Here is a 17234-nt window from a genome sequence, read left to right as displayed (position 1 = left end):
AAAAGGAGCAGGTTGGGTAGCAAAGTTTTTATTCTTGATAAATATGGAAAGCTTGAAGGGCCTGAGGCACCAGAATTATTCAAGCAGCCAGACTCCAGTGTAAAATAAAAGAAATTGACAAGCTTTAAAAAAAGTGTTAGTTTGCAACCCCCCCCCCCCCCACACACACACACACCAAAGGTCAGAGGTCAGCAACAGTTTGACAGCAGTTTCCCCGCAGCTGACCTGCAGTCATTGTGTCTTGTTCAAGGATACTTTAGCAGAGTGGAGTTTTCTTAACATATAGGATTGGGAGTGAGCTAAGAGCCTCACTTAAAAGAAGCAAAAGTTACCCTACTGGGACCACAGAGATAGAATATAAACCCCTTAACATCCAAAATTTGATTACATTGCAACCAGACAAAGAGTCAAGTCTCCATTTGCTGATTTCTCCTGATTGTAGCATTGGTGATGCACTCTTAATACTTTAATCACGCTTATTCTAGATGCGTTGAACTGCATTTTGCAATGAGCAGTAGACACATATAGGCCTGATTTGTGAAAGAATTGCATGTGTAAAAATGTGCACAATCACTGCACTTGCAAAATACTCCTGCCTGCTAAGTTGATAACAGTACGTGATTGCACCTTTCAAATACACAAAATAACATGTATTGTCAGTTTAGTGCATTTGCCTTTCAATCAATCAATCAATCAATCAATTTTTTTATATAGCGCCAAATCACAACAAACAGTTGCCCCAAGGCGCTTTATGAATATAGAATTTGGGGTTTGTCCACCTGAGCGCACAAAACTGTGGGAGGAAACATGCAAATAGGTGAGGTTTCGGCCAAATTCCAGGTGTCACACACAAGCATCCAATACCACTCACGGAGCACTTAGGAAATGTGGAGACATTTGCGCAGTCACCAGGAAAACAGAGAGCAGGTGACTACTTTCAAGCTGGCTGTGAAATTTGTCTAAAGTGCCCCATGAGTGTGACGTTAGCAAGCAACACACATGTAGCATGTCAGAGTGTCAGCTTCCCCCTCAACACGTGGCGTGCATGTGTATCGCACGTGTGCGCGCGTGTTGCGCCTCTCCACCACTCTCACCGTAACACATGTGACGTGCATGTGTATCGCACGTGTGCGCGTGTGTTGCGCCTCTCCACCACTCTCACCGTAACACATGTGACATGCATGTGTATCGCACGTGTGCGTGCATGTGTATCACACGTGTGCACGTGTGTTGCGCCTCTCCACCACTCTCACCGTAACACATGTGACGTGCATGTGTATCGCACGTGTGCGCGTGTGTTGCGCCTCTCCACCACTCTCACCGTAACACATGTGACGTGCATGTGTATCGCACGTGTGCGCGTGTGTTGCGCCTCTCCACCACTCTCATCGTAACACATGTGACGTGCATGTGTATCGCACGTGTGCGCGCGTGTTGCGCCCCTCCACCACTCTCATCGTAACACATGTGGCGTGCATGTGTATCGCACGTGTGCACGCGTGTTGCGTCTCTCCACCACTCTCACCGTAACACATGTGGCATGCATGTGTATCGCACGTGTGCGCGTGTGTTGCGCCCATCCACCACTCTCACCACAACACATGTGGCGTGTGTGTTTCGCACCTCTCCAACGCATGTGGCGTGTGGGGGGGAACACACTTGCAAGAAATGCTGATATGTATATACAGACATGATTACATGGGGGCTGGCCAGCCATATCTGAGCACACAGAACAGCAAGGCGCCTCTCAGTTGATCGCCACACACTAACAGCTGGAAATGACGGCTCAGTGCACACGACGTGTTACATTGCAAACACAGAGAGCACAGCCAGGACAGCTATAGAAATAATTACTACAATAACTACATACACAATTACATAACAAATAACTAAAAAATTAATCACAGAGTAAAGAAAAGGAGAGTGACACTTTGTTCTGTGGGATGATCGAAAAAGTGTGCGTGTCTGCACGAGCCGCTGCTGTTGGAATCTCTGGACCTGGACCTCACAGCTGGAATTCCAGGTCCAGCAAAACACGTACCGGCTGCTCCATGTGAAAAGAACTGATCATGTGAACACTCAGCTGTTGATCTGAATGTCACGTCACTCATGTGAGCTCTGGTCCACATGACGTGGTGTCTCTCCTCCAGTGCGCTGCTCGCTGGACAGGGACACACGTGCCGCTCACTGGACACATGCACGGGGCTGGTTGGACGTGCCAGGCCAACAGATGTGGACATAATAAGAGTGCACTGCTTCATGTCATTTCATGACTGTACATCTATGACCATGGGTCATCTACAGAGGAAGAATCATACTTGTATTGTCCGCTCAACAAGACGGATTAAATAAATTGCGGTGTTTTTTTATGATGGTAGGGTTTTTTTTTCCACAGCAGTGGCGCAATGTGGTGCAACACATTCCAGCTGCTTGCACTGTGTTCATGCATGCGCACGAGCATGCAAGAAACCGTTGCCGAGGTATCGTGCACGCCTGTCCGACCGTGCGTCCGTCCCGACAGCAGGTGGAATATTTCGTGGTTCCCCATTTTGTTTATGGTTCGCAGATTTTCTTCCGGTTTCTGTCGTGTTATGTGTGATGGGGCCCAAACAAATATACAGTAGTGACTAAAAAGATTAATCCAGGTTTTGAGTATATTTCTTATTGTTATATGGGAAACAAGGTACCAGTAGATTCAGTAGATTCTCACAAATCCAACAAGACCAAGCATTCATGATATGCACACTCATAAGGCTGTGAAATTGGGCTATTAGTAAAAAAAAAAAGTAGAAAAGGCAGAAGAATTTAGTCCAACAAACTAATTGTCTTGTCTCAAGACTTCCATGTTGCATTATGCCCAATAATGCACTGACCCGTATCTACACCCACTACAAAAATCCCTTGATGTAACCTTAGCATCTCCATAATAGTAACTGCTGTTAAATGTGTTGGAAAAAAAAGTTTTAAGGTACCAATGAAAGGCATCGGAGGGCTGATGCAAACCCTGCACACTCTGCACACAGATATATCCATGTCTGGTAGTTCATGTTAGCAGTACTTGCAAGCTATTGAATGTGCACAGTGTTATGATTACAAAAACCTATAGTAATAATTTGTTTCATTAAATCCTCCGACTTTTGGTTGAAAGGTAACGCAACTTTTTATATCATCTTAAATTGGACTATCTCCCAAGTATAGAAGATTTCAAAGCTCGGATCAAGGTCTTTTTTGACGACTGCATGCACATGTCCTCTTACCGAACGCAGCTGGTGATTATAATGTAATGATGTGATTTGCTAAATTGTTTTAACTGTTTTTATGTTTGTTTTGTTGTTATTTCAAGTGTGTACTTTATGTGGAACTACTGTGCTGCTCTCTTGGCCAGGACTCCCTTGCAAAAGAGATTCTGAATCTCAATGAGATTATTCCTGCTTAAATAAAGGTTAAATAAAATAAAATATTATTCTCTCACTCCCAAACTGGACTCATTTGTAACCAGGGTATTGTTTGTAACGTCAAAGGAGAATATTTTACTGATCAGTATCACCTGTAAATCATCTCTCTAGTCCTAATGGCGATGGAGATATGGCAGAAAATGTGATATTTTTTTTTCACCATATTTTTGTTTCCCTTGACCTTTGTCCCGTCTTCTAGAAAAGTTAATTGTCTCAAGATATCTGCCCAAGTAATATTCCCACCAGGTGTGGTGACAGTCTGTTCAATCATTTATTTTATTTGATTTATTTACTTTTGTTTTTAAGTTATTTTGTCTAAGGAAGTGCAGAATTAAAGCCACAAATAACTGTGTAGAACCTACATCTTGTAGACCTAGTAGGAACATTAAAGTCTATTACTTTTACATCAGCAAGGAGAGGCTAATTTACTTGTTTTTATACCCTTTAAAAGTTAAATTACTTGACTGGAAAAGTTCCTTCAACTATACATTGTCTTTATTACTCAAAAGTAGCAACAAGAATAATAAAAGTTAGAGCCCAAGTGATGTATTGGTTGGCCAATAATACTGGCCAATATGAGCCTTTCACAAACATATCAAAATTATTTTTGTTGATAGGAAAACTTTAATTCTACAAAATAAATGATGCAGAAAATCACTATGGTATGGCTGTTGGAAACGGTGTCATTAAGTAGTTTGTCCAGTAGAGGATGCTCCAGCAGCATTGTTTACAATGCTGTCAATCTTGGCTGGGACTCTCATCACCCCTTGGTCACATTAGTTACAACAGACAGAGGAAAAGTGACAAGCTGCCATTCATTGTTTTTTAATTAAAGCAGGCACTTTAAAGGTACAAGTGGTCGCTGTGGGCCAAAATAAATGAGGAGTCTATTTTATGCAAACTGAGCAATATGTCACTGTAACTGCTAATCTGAGTAAAGGCAGCATGATGGCAGCATAACATACATTGGTTGGTTGTTGGTTATATTTGTAGTTATTTAGAATAAAGTTCATGTTTAAATGGCAAAACATCCAATTTAATGGCTGATATGTTGGTATCAAAAATTTTTATTCTCTAACATTGATATCATATCAGCCATCCCAAAAATTAGTATTGGTTGCGGTCTAATGAAAATAGTAGAAAAAAGATGATTAAAGGTATTCAGAACATTGAAAAATAGTGCAACTCAAACTCTTAGTTTTTCTGACAACATTCAGAAACTGATCAACAAATGTCTTAAAATCAAACACACAAAACAGTTCAAATGTAAAAGAAAACTTTCTTGATCTGTAAAATTGTCTTGAAATCATGAAATTGTTTAAAAATGATCAAATGTTTAATATGAAAATTTAGATTTCAGTAAAATCAGTTATTTATAACATTCTTATAATCTTCGTTTAAGAGTTTTGTCCTCTATTCTTTTTTTCTTTTTTAGATGAAATAATTGATTAAGTCTTGTTCTTTCCAAAAACTTTTCTTTTTAAGCAAAAGTCTGATGCCCTGATGGATCAGTGAAAAGTTTCTGACCAGCTGTATTCAATCTCCATATGAATATGTATTTGTTGAACTTTGTTACTACTGCAACCAGACAGCTCGGAGTTTTACGCCCTAAAATTTCTCCACTGACAGTAAGAAGTCAGCAAATCTTTTCACAGGCTCCACCACAAGGTCCTCAAACCACCTTTCTGGTAGAGAACATCTTTCTTGTCTGAAGCCCTAAACCTTTAAACCCCGAACAGTACAAATTACTTAAATTCATATAATACAGGTACAATGGCCAATAAATCTCAATCATTAAGATTAATTAAGGGTTTCTTAATCATACATATCATGTTATCATACGTTATCATTAAAGTATTTTCATTCATGTCTTTATGTTTTTATGATTGTGCATTTTTTTGCACCATAATGTGCAGTATTTCATGCTGTGCTGTATGTACCAGGATTCCTTCCAAAAACATTTAGCCACCCTAAGTATATCATTAAATAATTAAAGATGAACTTTAATCACATGGAGAAAAATGAATGCAAAGAAATATTCATTTGTGACCTTTTCTCTCTAGTGTTTTTACAGAGGGTGTAAATGTGGACTGGCCGGGCTGGTGCTTTGATGATGACGTTATGGATTATTTAAGTCCAGTGGACGACAGAGACGACGGGCTTCTGGAGGATATTAACCGAACGCTGGCTTTCTGGGATCTGCACGGACACTTGGAGCAGGAAGATGGCGAGTACAGTCAGGTTTAGCTCTGATGTTATCCCTCACAACATACACAGTCACAGAGCCACGCTACTGTCCACAAACCTCGGACAATCATATTACACCATGTTCAGTCAGTGTTCATTTTGTGCATGGATTTTATTTTGTTTTTATAAAAATTATAACTGCAAAAAAAAAAAAATTAACAAATGGAAATATTTGCACAGGTATTTTACAGCGCAACTGTTGAGTTTAACATCTGGTCTGCCTTTGATACAAAGTTTGTTAACTAAACATTTTGTTATGAAGGCTCAGTCATGTACAATATATATATTATTTTGACAACAAATACTGTATATATGTATAAATATAATGAAAATATTTGTAATTATCTGTACAGTTTATTTATATAAGGAATAAATGTTGCTTTGATCTTTTGACTTTGGAAATTAAGATTTCAAATGATATATAAAATAAAGTAACATTTATTTCAGTCACATCCACTTTATTTGGAAATAATTGTATTATCAATATACACATGCCATAAAATATACAGTGAAAGTAATTACAGGGGAAAAAACAGGATAATATGAAACATATTCTTAAAAAAAAAAAAAACAATAACAACTATACTGCTACAACATCTGCTTTGAATATATATACGTATATACAAAATGTGTGCAAACAAAAGTTTCCAAATGTATGGCATCTAGGAAAACTGGATAGTTGTCAGCTGAGTTTCATGCTACGAAATTTGTCCCTCTACACCAAAATGTGTCTTTACGTTTTTGCTTGCCTCCTTTCTCGCTCCTCGCGCTCATTGGAGATCGCATGAGCAATAGTCTCCAGTGCAGGGTACTGAAAAATCCTCTTTCTCTGCAGGAAAAAGAAATGCAAAATGGTTGCAATAAGTGACACAAGATATTTAATAAATGCACACAGAGACATTATAATATGATAATTCAGTTAATCAGATGAGGTGATTTACTTCCAGCGAAACCTTAAGTGACATATTGTAAAACAAAGAAAACATTTTGTACGCCCCATGCATACAAATAAGTTAATTAATTAAATAATTCTTTGTTTCTTTTCACATCTGAAGGAAAAAAAAACAGTTTCCAGCTTGAATAGCAAGATTAAATGAGTACAGATTTTACCCGGCGGTGGTTCTTGTACATCTGAGCCAAAATCAAGAGCAGGATGAGAAGCAGAAAACTGAGGCCGATGGCTACGGCTGTGTTCTGTGACAGATGTGTGGATTTAAATTTGTCTCCACTCAGGCCGCCTGTGAAAGGGGAGAAAAGGCACAAAAAGTGGACCCATAATTTTGTCTGTGATATTATCTTATTGCCTAATTAGAGTTAAATCCAGAACTTACTCATTAGATGAACGTGGTATGTTACATTCCCCAAAATGCCTTTTCTCCCATAGAAGCGACATGTCCATTCACCCATATTCTTCTCTGAATCCTTACTGATGCTAAGAGACTTCCCAGTCTGGATGGACTCAACAGACCGGGTACCGTTGAGGTCGTAGGTCACATGAACCCACTCATATTTGATGATCTGACTCGAGTCAGTCAACTGACAGGTCAGTGTCACAGAGGATCGTTTCTTGGATGGAATGACGGCTTCAACTGAGAAGAAAACAACAACAAATATGTACTAACCAGCAGATCTTTATTAATTATGAAACCACAATATAAGTTGTATTGTTTGTCTTTAAGTGATCTTAAACAAATTGATTACCTTTGGCGACGACGAGCTGAATACGTCGAGTTAGTCTTTGCCTGTTTATTTTGCCAGAGCATGTGTACCTGCCCTCGTCTGCAACCTCAACCTCTGTCAAACCAGCAGTCTTGTCCCAGGGGGGATGCGAGGACAGGGAAGACGCAGAGAATGAAGGAGGAAGGGGGCCGGGAGACACTTGAGAAAGAGACCCAGACTTTAATTTCTTCCAGGCTGCATCAGAGGGGATTAAATCAGGGGAGAAGACACAGGGGAGCGTGACTGAAGATCCCACCGCAGTGTACACCCTGGTGTCATCATTGGGTGGTTCAATGATTCCTGTGAGAGTCGGAGGAGAGTTCAGTTTAACCTGAAAAAATACAAACCAACAGCTCAAACAATAATTCAGCCTTGTGGCAACATCTTACCCTTCACGGAAAGAGAGGCTTTAGCTCGCCCCTCTCTGCCTTCGTATTCCACGACACAGGTCCAGTCTCCTGTCAGCGCTGGAGTTGCCTTCTCCTTTATGATTGTCTTAGCTGTGTCTGTACGGTGTGTGAGTTCAGGCCGAGGCACAAACGGTCGGTTGTTGAATGTCCATCGCACAGTGGTCCCGTTGGGCCATGGCGTCACGTTACACTGGATTACAACGTTGTTCCCCAATATGGGAACAGATGGGAGTACAGACGCTGTAAAGGCGATGAGATTATTGGTATTTATAATATCAAAGTTAATTTCTGCCACATACAGTGCAATGTCATCAAGAAATGAGATACCTTAATGTATCGACACATAGTGCTGTGCAAAAATCTTGGGCATTAATTTGATGAAATTCTTAACTCCTGGAGTATAAACTGTACTAAAAACAGACATTATAGTTATCAGTTATTATTAGATAGTGCAATTACACGTCTATGCTGTCAAACTACCTGCTAGCTATGTAGAATACAATTAATGTTAAGTGTAAACTGTTTCAAAGATGAGTGAATGCAAAAAAAAAAAAAAAAAAAAAAAACAGCACAAAGATGTTGCAATAATAATAACAATAGTAATAATAATAATAATAATAATAATCTCCCATAAAAAAAACTCTTATCAAAAGATTCAATAAAGAGTGCTAAGCACTAAAACGAGTAAGTCCTATATAGTCTCAGGTGGTCCATTGGACTGGTGCTTATCCCCACAGAGGGTAGTATGAAACAAATGAGTGTCCATGACCCCCCCTGGACATGACCCCACTCCACTGCAATTTATTTCTGGAGCTAAAGCCGGTGCCTATAAAGCTGGGTGGACTGAGATGATGCTGATTGTCTTCTCTGAGCACACAAACTGGTATGGTGAAGCACATGCCTGCAATCAAACTCCAGTCTGTGAGTCAGACATCCAACTCCTAGGACTCTGCTCTGCAGGTGGCTGTGGTTTTCAGTGTCTTGTTCTTGGACAAGACACTTCATCTGCATCACCTCATTCCACCCAGATGTTAATGGCCTTGGCTGGGAAAGTAACCTATGATCCACTGGGGCATCATCCAGGGGGAGTCATAGACTCTCACACACTTCATGCTAGTCTATCAGGGAATAGTCGCCAGCCTGATGGGCCTTGGAACCTGCATAGGACTTATGGCTCCTTCTTCTCTAATGAAATCAACAAACAAGTGACACTTCTTTCTGGAATAAAAGTTGTCATTGTCATTTTGTGACATAGAAATGAAGAAAAAATGTCAAAAGACACAATTATACAGGAAAAGTACAGTGCCTACAATGTTTGCACAGCATTATACTTTAAAAAAAAACTGTAAAATTGCATTTTAATTTATTCCCAATGCACACAATATATATATATATATATATATATATATATATATATATATATATATATATATATATATATATATATATATACACTCAACAAAAATATAAACGCAACACTTTTGGTTTTGCTCCCATTTTGTATGAGATGAACTCAAAGATCTAAAACTTTTTCCACATACACATTATCACCATTTCCCTCAAATATTGTTCACAAACCAGTCTAAATCTGTGATAGTGAGCACTTCTCCTTTGCTGAGATAATCCATCCCACCTCACAGGTGTGCCATATCAAGATGCTGATTAGACACCATGATTAGTGCACAGGTGTGCCTTAGACTGTCCACAATAAAAGGCCACTCTGAAAGGTGCAGTTTGTTTTATTTGGGGGGATACCAGTCAGTATCTGGTGTGACCACCATTTGCCTCATGCAGTGCAACACATCTCCTTCGCATAGAGTTGATCAGGTTGTCAATTGTGGCCTGTGGAATGTTGATCCACTCCTCTTCAATGGTTGTGCGAAGTTGCAACAACGAACTGGAGTCAGGTCAAGACCCCGATGAGGACGACGAGCATGCAGATGAGCTTCCCTGAGACGGTTTCTGACAGTTTGTGCAGAAATTCTTTGGTTATGCAAACCGATTGTTTCGGCAGCTGTCCAAGTGGCTGGTCTCAGACGATCTTGGAGGTGAACATGCTGGATGTGGAGGTCCTGGGCTGGTGTGGTTACACGTGATCTGCGGTTGTGAGGCTGGTTGGATGTACTGCCAAATTCTCTGAGACGCCTTTGGAGACGGCTTATGGTAGAGAAATGAACATTCAATACACGAGCAACAGCTCTGGTTGACATTCCTGCTGTCAGCATGCCAATTGCACGCTCCCTCAAATCTTGCGACATCTGTGGCATTGTGCTGTGTGATAAAACTGCACCTTTCAGAGTGGCCTTTTATTGTGGGCAGTCTAAGGCACACCTGTGCACTAATCATGGTGTCTAATCAGCATCTTGGTATGGCACACCTGTGAGGTGGGATGGATTATCTCAGCAAAGGAGAAGTGCTCACTATCACAGATTTAGTCTGGTTTGTGAACAATATTTGAGGGAAATGGTGATATTGTGTATGTGGAAAAAGTTTTAGATCTTTGAGTTCATCTCATACAAAATGGGAGCAAAACCAAAAGTGTTGCGTTTATATTTTTGTTGAGTATAAATAATAAAAACCTCTGGGGTTGTTTCTAACCTTTGATGACTCTGAGGGTGACAGACTTTTCTGACAGAGAGGCTCTATCTTCTACCCTGCAAGAGTAAACTCCTCCATCTTCTTCAGTTACGTTACTGATTTCCAGGCTGCAGTCACCTTGTTCGAATTTTGTGTGGGGACACTGGATACGCTTCTTGTTCTGCATCCATCGGTAACCCCAGTACTGCAGACCACTCGGCTCCTTTCTCCAGACAGTGCTGTGGATAGAGAGATCACAACAGTGAGGTGTCATCGGCGTACACACTCACTTTTTTCTTCTTATTCATACTACAGCAAGCAGTGTTTAGTATTTCTTACCCTTTGTTGGCTTTCTTCCAGAGAATCAAAGGAGCAAAGGATGAGAGAGGGTGGCATTGACAGGGTAACACAGCCTGAGAACCTGCCTCCACAAACACCTCTGTTACCTCACACTGAGCTCCTGAAAACACATAAATACATAAACCATGCAAAATCTGTACATCTTAGTGTATGTTCTATTTGCTAAAGCAGACTGTAAAAATATTAAACAAAATCAGATATTCACCTGTCACAAGAATCAAGCCAAATGTTAAATATTCCCAGATCATATTTATCACTTCTAGATTTGATCAGGTTTTTTTTTCAGTTGTTTTCAATTGCTCAATAATCTCTTTCTTCAGATTCTCTCCTATTTACCACTTTGCACAGTCAAAGCTTCCCTTTTCATCATATGTTCTCTGATGTGAGTCGCGGTACTTATGTGTTTGTGGGTGCTGATGGAGGTGGAAGGCGGAGCTTTTGGTGGTTCCTCTGCTTCTCATGTGACTTCAGATACAAGCCAGCCTTTGATGTGGTTTATCTGTGACAGCTTGGAAACTGACAAAGATGTAAACAGGGAGAGCCATTTCCTCCCACGGATTTTCTCTTCATCCTGTCTCCTCTTCAAAATCTTGCACTATGTATACTCCATGCAACATTATATATGTTGCATTACAAAAATTGACTATTGAACTGGATTTCACAGGAAGCTAGCGTTGATATGCTAGCAAGCTTTGGAAAGCTAAACAAAATATCTCCTTCAGTTTGGTTGCTTACTGTTTATAGTTAAAATTGCGTAGCTGTATAAATGAAAATTAGATTAATGAGGTTAACACATTGTGAATATGAGTTATGCTTTGCAGCTATACCACCTAGATCAAAGCTAAATAAAAGAGGGAGGGCTTTGGTAAGCTAGCAAGCTTTGGAAAGCTAACAAGCTAGCTTCTTCAAATCAGTTGCTTGATCGTCGATAGTCAAATTGGACTGGTATCAGTGAAAAGATACTAATTTAATGAATATGAGTTATGGTTTGCAGCTATACCACTGCAATCAAAACTAATTAAAAGAGGAAGCACATGCTTTAGCTAACAATCGCACAACTCGATGGCAAAACAAACAAAACAAAAACAGCCATGGCTGCTGTGGTCTAAGAAATGCATTTCTTTGCATTGAACACGAGAAGATGTGTCACGTAAATCAGGGACAGTATACAAATGGTACATGGAAACTATCATAGGCCCCTGCACAGGGTAGCATCTTCTGTGTTTATGATAAAGCTTATGAGTGGAAATACATGACCGCTGGGAAGAGTTACAGAATATGCAATCTATTGTTTTCAACTCATTCACGGAAGCTTTGGCTGATGTTTCGATAAAAAGATGGCAAAAGTGTAAAACCAAACCACTCATGCTGTTCCATCGTCACTGCCAGTTAGTTGCGTCTCTGCACCAGCATCATCACCAGCATGAGAATGAGAACAGTTTAGTAATCTTGGATCTTATTCAGTTGAGGATGGGTGTTCATGAGAGTGAATCATACTCTCCATTCTCAAGTATTTATTTTCATTTTCGTCAATCAACTAGCAATGTCACCACAGCCACAGGCCTACATTGCCAGGCAAATGTTTTAACACCCTGCATATTTAACTAAATCTCAAGCAAAGTAACTAAAATGTTTGTGAGGCTTTATTTTAGCAATGTTTTGCAAGATATTTATCAGTGAAGACACTCAGCACCTTTCTACTACACCACTGTTCAATAAACACTAATTAAAATCAGATCTTGCCAGCTAGCAGATCTTACTACGTTATACACCTTTTCAGCAAGTTAAGTGAACACACCGAGTGTCTTAAAAAGCTGATGTTCACATTTTTGGCCAAAAATACCACATAGACACTGAGGTGGATTATCCAAATAATGTACATTTTAGTTCTCAGTAATGACCTGTTTATCTGCTTGCCGGTTTAAAACTGAAATAGGTTTTCGCCTTCTGTCTGAATTGAGGGCGAGCTGTAACGATGTTTGACTCACCCCCATTCTTTTGTGAAACATAAAAGAATGTTAACACATATGCCCTTTCCATTGCGAACATCAGAGGGCGCTGCAGAAATGGTAGTTGACAAAACCTATAAGTGGTCGAGTATTTGCAGTATTTTATTTTAAACTATATTGATACTAATGTGTCATTCTTTTTTCACATGCAACTACGGTGCTCAATGTGACCTGACGTGGTGGTGACCATGCTAGTTACTGAGCTAACTTAGCCCAGGTTCAATAGCATCTCTCTCTATGCTATTTTTGCAATTTAGTGTTTCGCTAGCTTGGAACTAAGCCTATTATGATAAATTACAAGTAAATAATTTATATATTATTATTAGTAGTAGTATATTCTCAGTAATTAGTTCAGTGTGTTCACTGAGTATATCACCCAAACAGTGATTTTGTTTAACAGTTTAATGTTACATATTTATGGGTGATTAGCTCCACACCACAGAAATGAAAAAATAGAGTGAACATCAAGCTCTATTCTGTGATTTTTATATTTATTTTTGTCTGGCATCTTGTGGAACTCAATGTTAAATGGTAAATGGACTGCATTTTATATTGGATATTTCCATCTGCTGTTCAAAGCGCTTTACAGTAATGCCTCACATCCACCCTGATGTCAGGCTGCTGCCATGCAAGGCACCCACTACACACTGGGAGCAACTAGGGGATTAAGGACCTTATCCAAGGGCCCTTAGTGGTTTTCCAGTCAGGCTGGGATTTGAACCGAGGATCCTCTTGTCTCAAGTCCAGCGCTTAACCACTAGACCATCACCTCCCCAAATGTTAATTAAATACCTAAAATATCAAAAGGATATTGTTGCATACAAGCTACATCCACTAGTGCAGCTGACAACAGAATATTTACAGAAAAATCCTGCAAATGATGATAGAAGTACCAAATTTGGCACAAATACTCCTTAGACATTACTCTTTTGAAAAAAATCGACTGGCCACTTGAATTTTCAGTAGGCAGCCAGGTAGGGGTCAATTGAAGAATTACACAGGAGTCTAAATTAAAAGATGCTCCAATCATATTGAAAACTATACCACATTATTTGTCTATCACAAAGATTCCAAAAAGGTACAGTTTGGACTATCTATAACTGAATGTTCTGGAGTTATGGAGTAAAAATAGCAACAATGGTCACAAAGGTCAATTTCAATTTGTACAGAGGTCAAAATTTAAAGTTGCTCTAATTTTGGTATAAAAAAAGTGCTGCAAATTACTGGTTGAGTTAATAAGGTTTTAAAAAAGAATAGTTTGCACCGTGTGTCATGCTTAGTTATCATGTTACATATGTCACATGTCATAGAATCCAACGGACGTTGACATTGTTTGACCTTTACTTTGGAGACCAAGCATTCAACACAGTCAAAACTATTCCATTTATTAATCCTATTAGTTCAATCCATAACCTGAACTAATTTTTACCAAAATTGGAGCAACTAAAACTTTTGACCCCTGTACAAACTGAAATTGACCTTTGTCACCATTCTTGTTGTTTTAAATGCCATAACATTCAGTCACAGATAGTCCAAACTATACCTTTTTGGAATATTTCTGACCAGACAAATAATGCAGTATAGTTTTCAATATGATTGGAGTATCTTTTCATTTTGACCCCTGTGTAATTCTTCAATTGACCCCTACCTGGCTGCCTATTGAAAATTCAAGTGGCCAATCGGTTTTGTCAAAAGAGTAATGTCTAAGGAGTATTTGTGACAAATTTGGTGTTTCTATCACCATTTGCAGGACTGTTTCAGTTATCTGCTGCACTACACTGCATCATTTCTTACAAACAGGGTAACAAGTCCATCATGCATAAGATTAGTTAAATAACAGCAATCATCCATACATGTATTTTTCTATTGATTCATTGATTTTTTTTTTTTTCCTTTCTTGTTTTTTTTTTACATTATTGGGGAGGGGGGTGATTTTGAACTGTGCATTATAAATACATGTTTATAATTTAATGTGTCATCCTTTTATTTAAACATTTTTCCTGAAACAACAAATAAATCTAATTAAATAAAGGCACAGATAAATATGTAGATAAACAGATCCACATAGATGTTACTAGACGCAACTGAGAATGTGTGGGTGAAACCTCAGAGATGTTTTTCTCTTTAGAGAGTGGAGACATTTTCCCTGCAGCTGCCATGTAAATGTGCCTCTTTATTATTTAAGCTCCTTCACATCAGTCACGTATAAATCTGTGCCAATCTGCTTTCAACTGTGTGAATGCTGGGGGCACGTGTGTGTTAGATATGTACGTGTGTGAGGGGGTCTTTCCTCCAGCTGAAGTTGAGTCACCACCACTGTTCTGAATATGAGGTGAGGCTTTGGGAGAGGAAAAGCCCCTCACATCTTCAGCTCCGAGCTACTACCAATGAAGTTGGAAAATAGTCAAATAAACTTTGGTCTTTGCAAATTACTCATTTGTTCCAGTGTAAAGTTGTCACCCATGTTGCCTCTGCTACTGTCACACTCTGTGGTTTTATAAAGTGGCACCAACTTTAAGAAGAGACAAATGTTTTATCACTTCTTATAAATAATTCACAAAGTGGAGAGGTTTTATCATAAAACCTCTCCACTTTGTGAATTATTGTTAGCACTCTTGTGGCTAAATTTGAGTGACTGCTATGAATATATCAGCAGTGTGTAGGTGATGATGTTCCACTGCGTTTTACTGGAAGAGGAAGCTTAGTGCACATTTCAGATAAAAGCATCTTGTACTGACAACAGTTTTTCTGAGGGCAACACTTTGCAGAACAGAAATTAGGTTTTGACAGAATTTTTTGTGCTTACATTTGTTGGCTGGTTTAATAGTTTGATTATATGCAAATTTGATCAGAAACCTGTGGAATTCCAATTTAATTTCAATTGATTTAATTTGTATAGCACCACATCAATCAATTTTTTTTTATAGCGCCAAATCACAACAAACAGTTGCCCCAAGGCGCTTTATATTGTAAGGCAAGGCCATACAATAATTATGTAAAACCCCAACGGTCAAAACGACCCCCTGTGAGCAGGCACTTGGCTACAGTGGGAAGGAAAAACTCCCTTTTAACAGGAAGAAACCTCCAGCAGAACCAGGCTCAGGGAGGGGCAGTCTTCTGCTGGGACTGGTTGGGGCTGAGGGAGAGAACCAGGAAAAAGACATGCTGTGGAGGGGAGCAGAGATCGATCACTAATGATTAAATGCAGAGTGGTGCATACAGAGCAAAAAGAGAAAGAAACAGTGCATCATGGGAACCCCCCAGCAGTCTACGTCTATAGCAGCATAACTAAGGGATGGTTCAGGGTCACCTGATCCAGCCCTAACTATAAGCTTTAGCAAAAAGGAAAGTTTTAAGCCTAATCTTAAAAGTAGAGAGGTGTCTGTCTCCCTGATCTGAACTGGGAGCTGGTTCCACAGGAGAGGAGCCTGAAAGCTGAAGGCTCTGCCTCCCATTCTACTCTTACAAACCCTAGGAACTACAAGTAAGCCTGCAGTCTGAGAGCGAAGCGCTCTATTGGGGTGATATGGTACTATGAGGTCCCTAAGATAAGATGGGACCTGATTATTCAAAACCTTATAAGTAAGAAGAAGAATTTTAAATTCTATTCTAGAATTAACAGGAAGCCAATGAAGAGAGGCCAATATGGGTGAGATATGCTCTCTCCTTCTAGTCCCCGTCAGTACTCCAGCTGCAGCATTTTGAATTAACTGAAGGCTTTTTAGGGAACTTTTAGGACAACCTGATAATAACGAATTACAATAGTCCAGCCTAGAGGAAATAAATGCATGAATTAGTTTTTCAGCATCACTCTGAGACAAGACCTTTCTGATTTTAGAGATATTGCGTAAATGCAAAAAAGCAGTCCTACATATTTGTTTAATATGCGCTTTGAATGACATATCCTGATCAAAAATGACTCCAAGATTTCTCACAGTATTACTAGAGGTCAGGGTAATGCCATCCAGAGTAAGGATCTGGTTAGACACCATGTTTCTAAGATTTGTGGGGCCAAGTACAATAACTTCAGTTTTATCTGAGTTTAAAAGCAGGAAATTAGAGGTCATCCATGTCTTTATGTCTGTAAGACAATCCTGCAGTTTAGCTAATTGGTGTGTGTCCTCTGGCTTCATGGATAGATAAAGCTGGGTATCATCTGCGTAACAATGAAAATTTAAGCAATACCGTCTAATAATACTGCCTAAGGGAAGCATGTATAAAGTGAATAAAATTGGTCCTAGCACAGAACCTTGTGGAACTCCATAATTAACTTTAGTCTGTGAAGAAGATTCCCCATTTACATGAACAAATTGTAATCTATTAGACAAATATGATTCAAACCACCGCAGCGCAGTGCCTTTAATACCTATGGCATGCTCTAATCTCTGTAATAAAATTTTATGGTCAACAGTATCAAAAGCAGCACTGAGGTCTAACAGAACAAGCACAGAGATGAG

At 39.4% G+C, this 17234-nt stretch overlaps 2 protein-coding genes across 3 annotated transcripts in view; one reads left to right on the top strand and one right to left on the bottom strand.

Annotated features, from left to right (window-relative positions):
* plekhg6 (pleckstrin homology domain containing, family G (with RhoGef domain) member 6) overlaps positions 1 to 6092 on the top strand; it is a 38681-nt gene extending 32589 nt beyond the window's left edge. For both annotated transcript variants that reach the window (XM_034174511.1, XM_034174512.1), the window contains one exon: positions 5519 to 6092. In XM_034174511.1, the coding sequence (XP_034030402.1) occupies positions 5519 to 5702 (184 nt within the window). In that variant the 3' untranslated portion in view covers positions 5703 to 6092. The remainder of the gene's footprint in view (positions 1 to 5518) is intronic.
* Positions 6093 to 6124: 32 nt separating this feature from the next.
* On the bottom strand, positions 6125 to 11122 carry LOC117514188 (carcinoembryonic antigen-related cell adhesion molecule 1-like). The gene is made up of 8 exons (XM_034174513.1): positions 10974 to 11122; positions 10748 to 10868; positions 10430 to 10647; positions 7811 to 8071; positions 7404 to 7721; positions 7034 to 7291; positions 6813 to 6940; positions 6125 to 6531 (listed from the first exon to the last, which is right to left on the bottom strand). The coding sequence occupies exons 1-8, from the start codon at positions 11014 to 11016 to the stop codon at positions 6436 to 6438; spliced, it is 1443 nt and encodes a 480-aa protein (XP_034030404.1). The 5' UTR covers positions 11017 to 11122; the 3' UTR covers positions 6125 to 6435.
* Between the last annotated feature and the right edge of the window lie 6112 nt (positions 11123 to 17234).

This window comes from Thalassophryne amazonica, chromosome 7 (assembly GCF_902500255.1).
Source record: "Thalassophryne amazonica chromosome 7, fThaAma1.1, whole genome shotgun sequence".
Classification (NCBI taxonomy): Eukaryota; Metazoa; Chordata; class Actinopteri; order Batrachoidiformes; family Batrachoididae; genus Thalassophryne; species Thalassophryne amazonica.
The sequence above is the reverse complement of the archived record's forward strand: the minus strand, read 5'-3'. Positions and strand labels throughout refer to the sequence as shown.

Bases quoted from the DNA above. Each gene is read 5' to 3' on its own strand.
- LOC117514188 (XM_034174513.1), bottom strand. From the start codon at position 11,016: ATGATCTGGGAATATTTAACATTTGGCTTGATTCTTGTGACAG. The intron at 10,648-10,747 runs GTAAGAAATACT...CTCTATCCACAG, and splicing joins TGGAAGAAAGCCAACAAAGG to CACTGTCTGGAGAAAGGAGC. The intron at 7,292-7,403 runs GTAATCAATTTG...TTTTCTTCTCAG, and splicing joins TCAGCTCGTCGTCGCCAAAG to TTGAAGCCGTCATTCCATCC.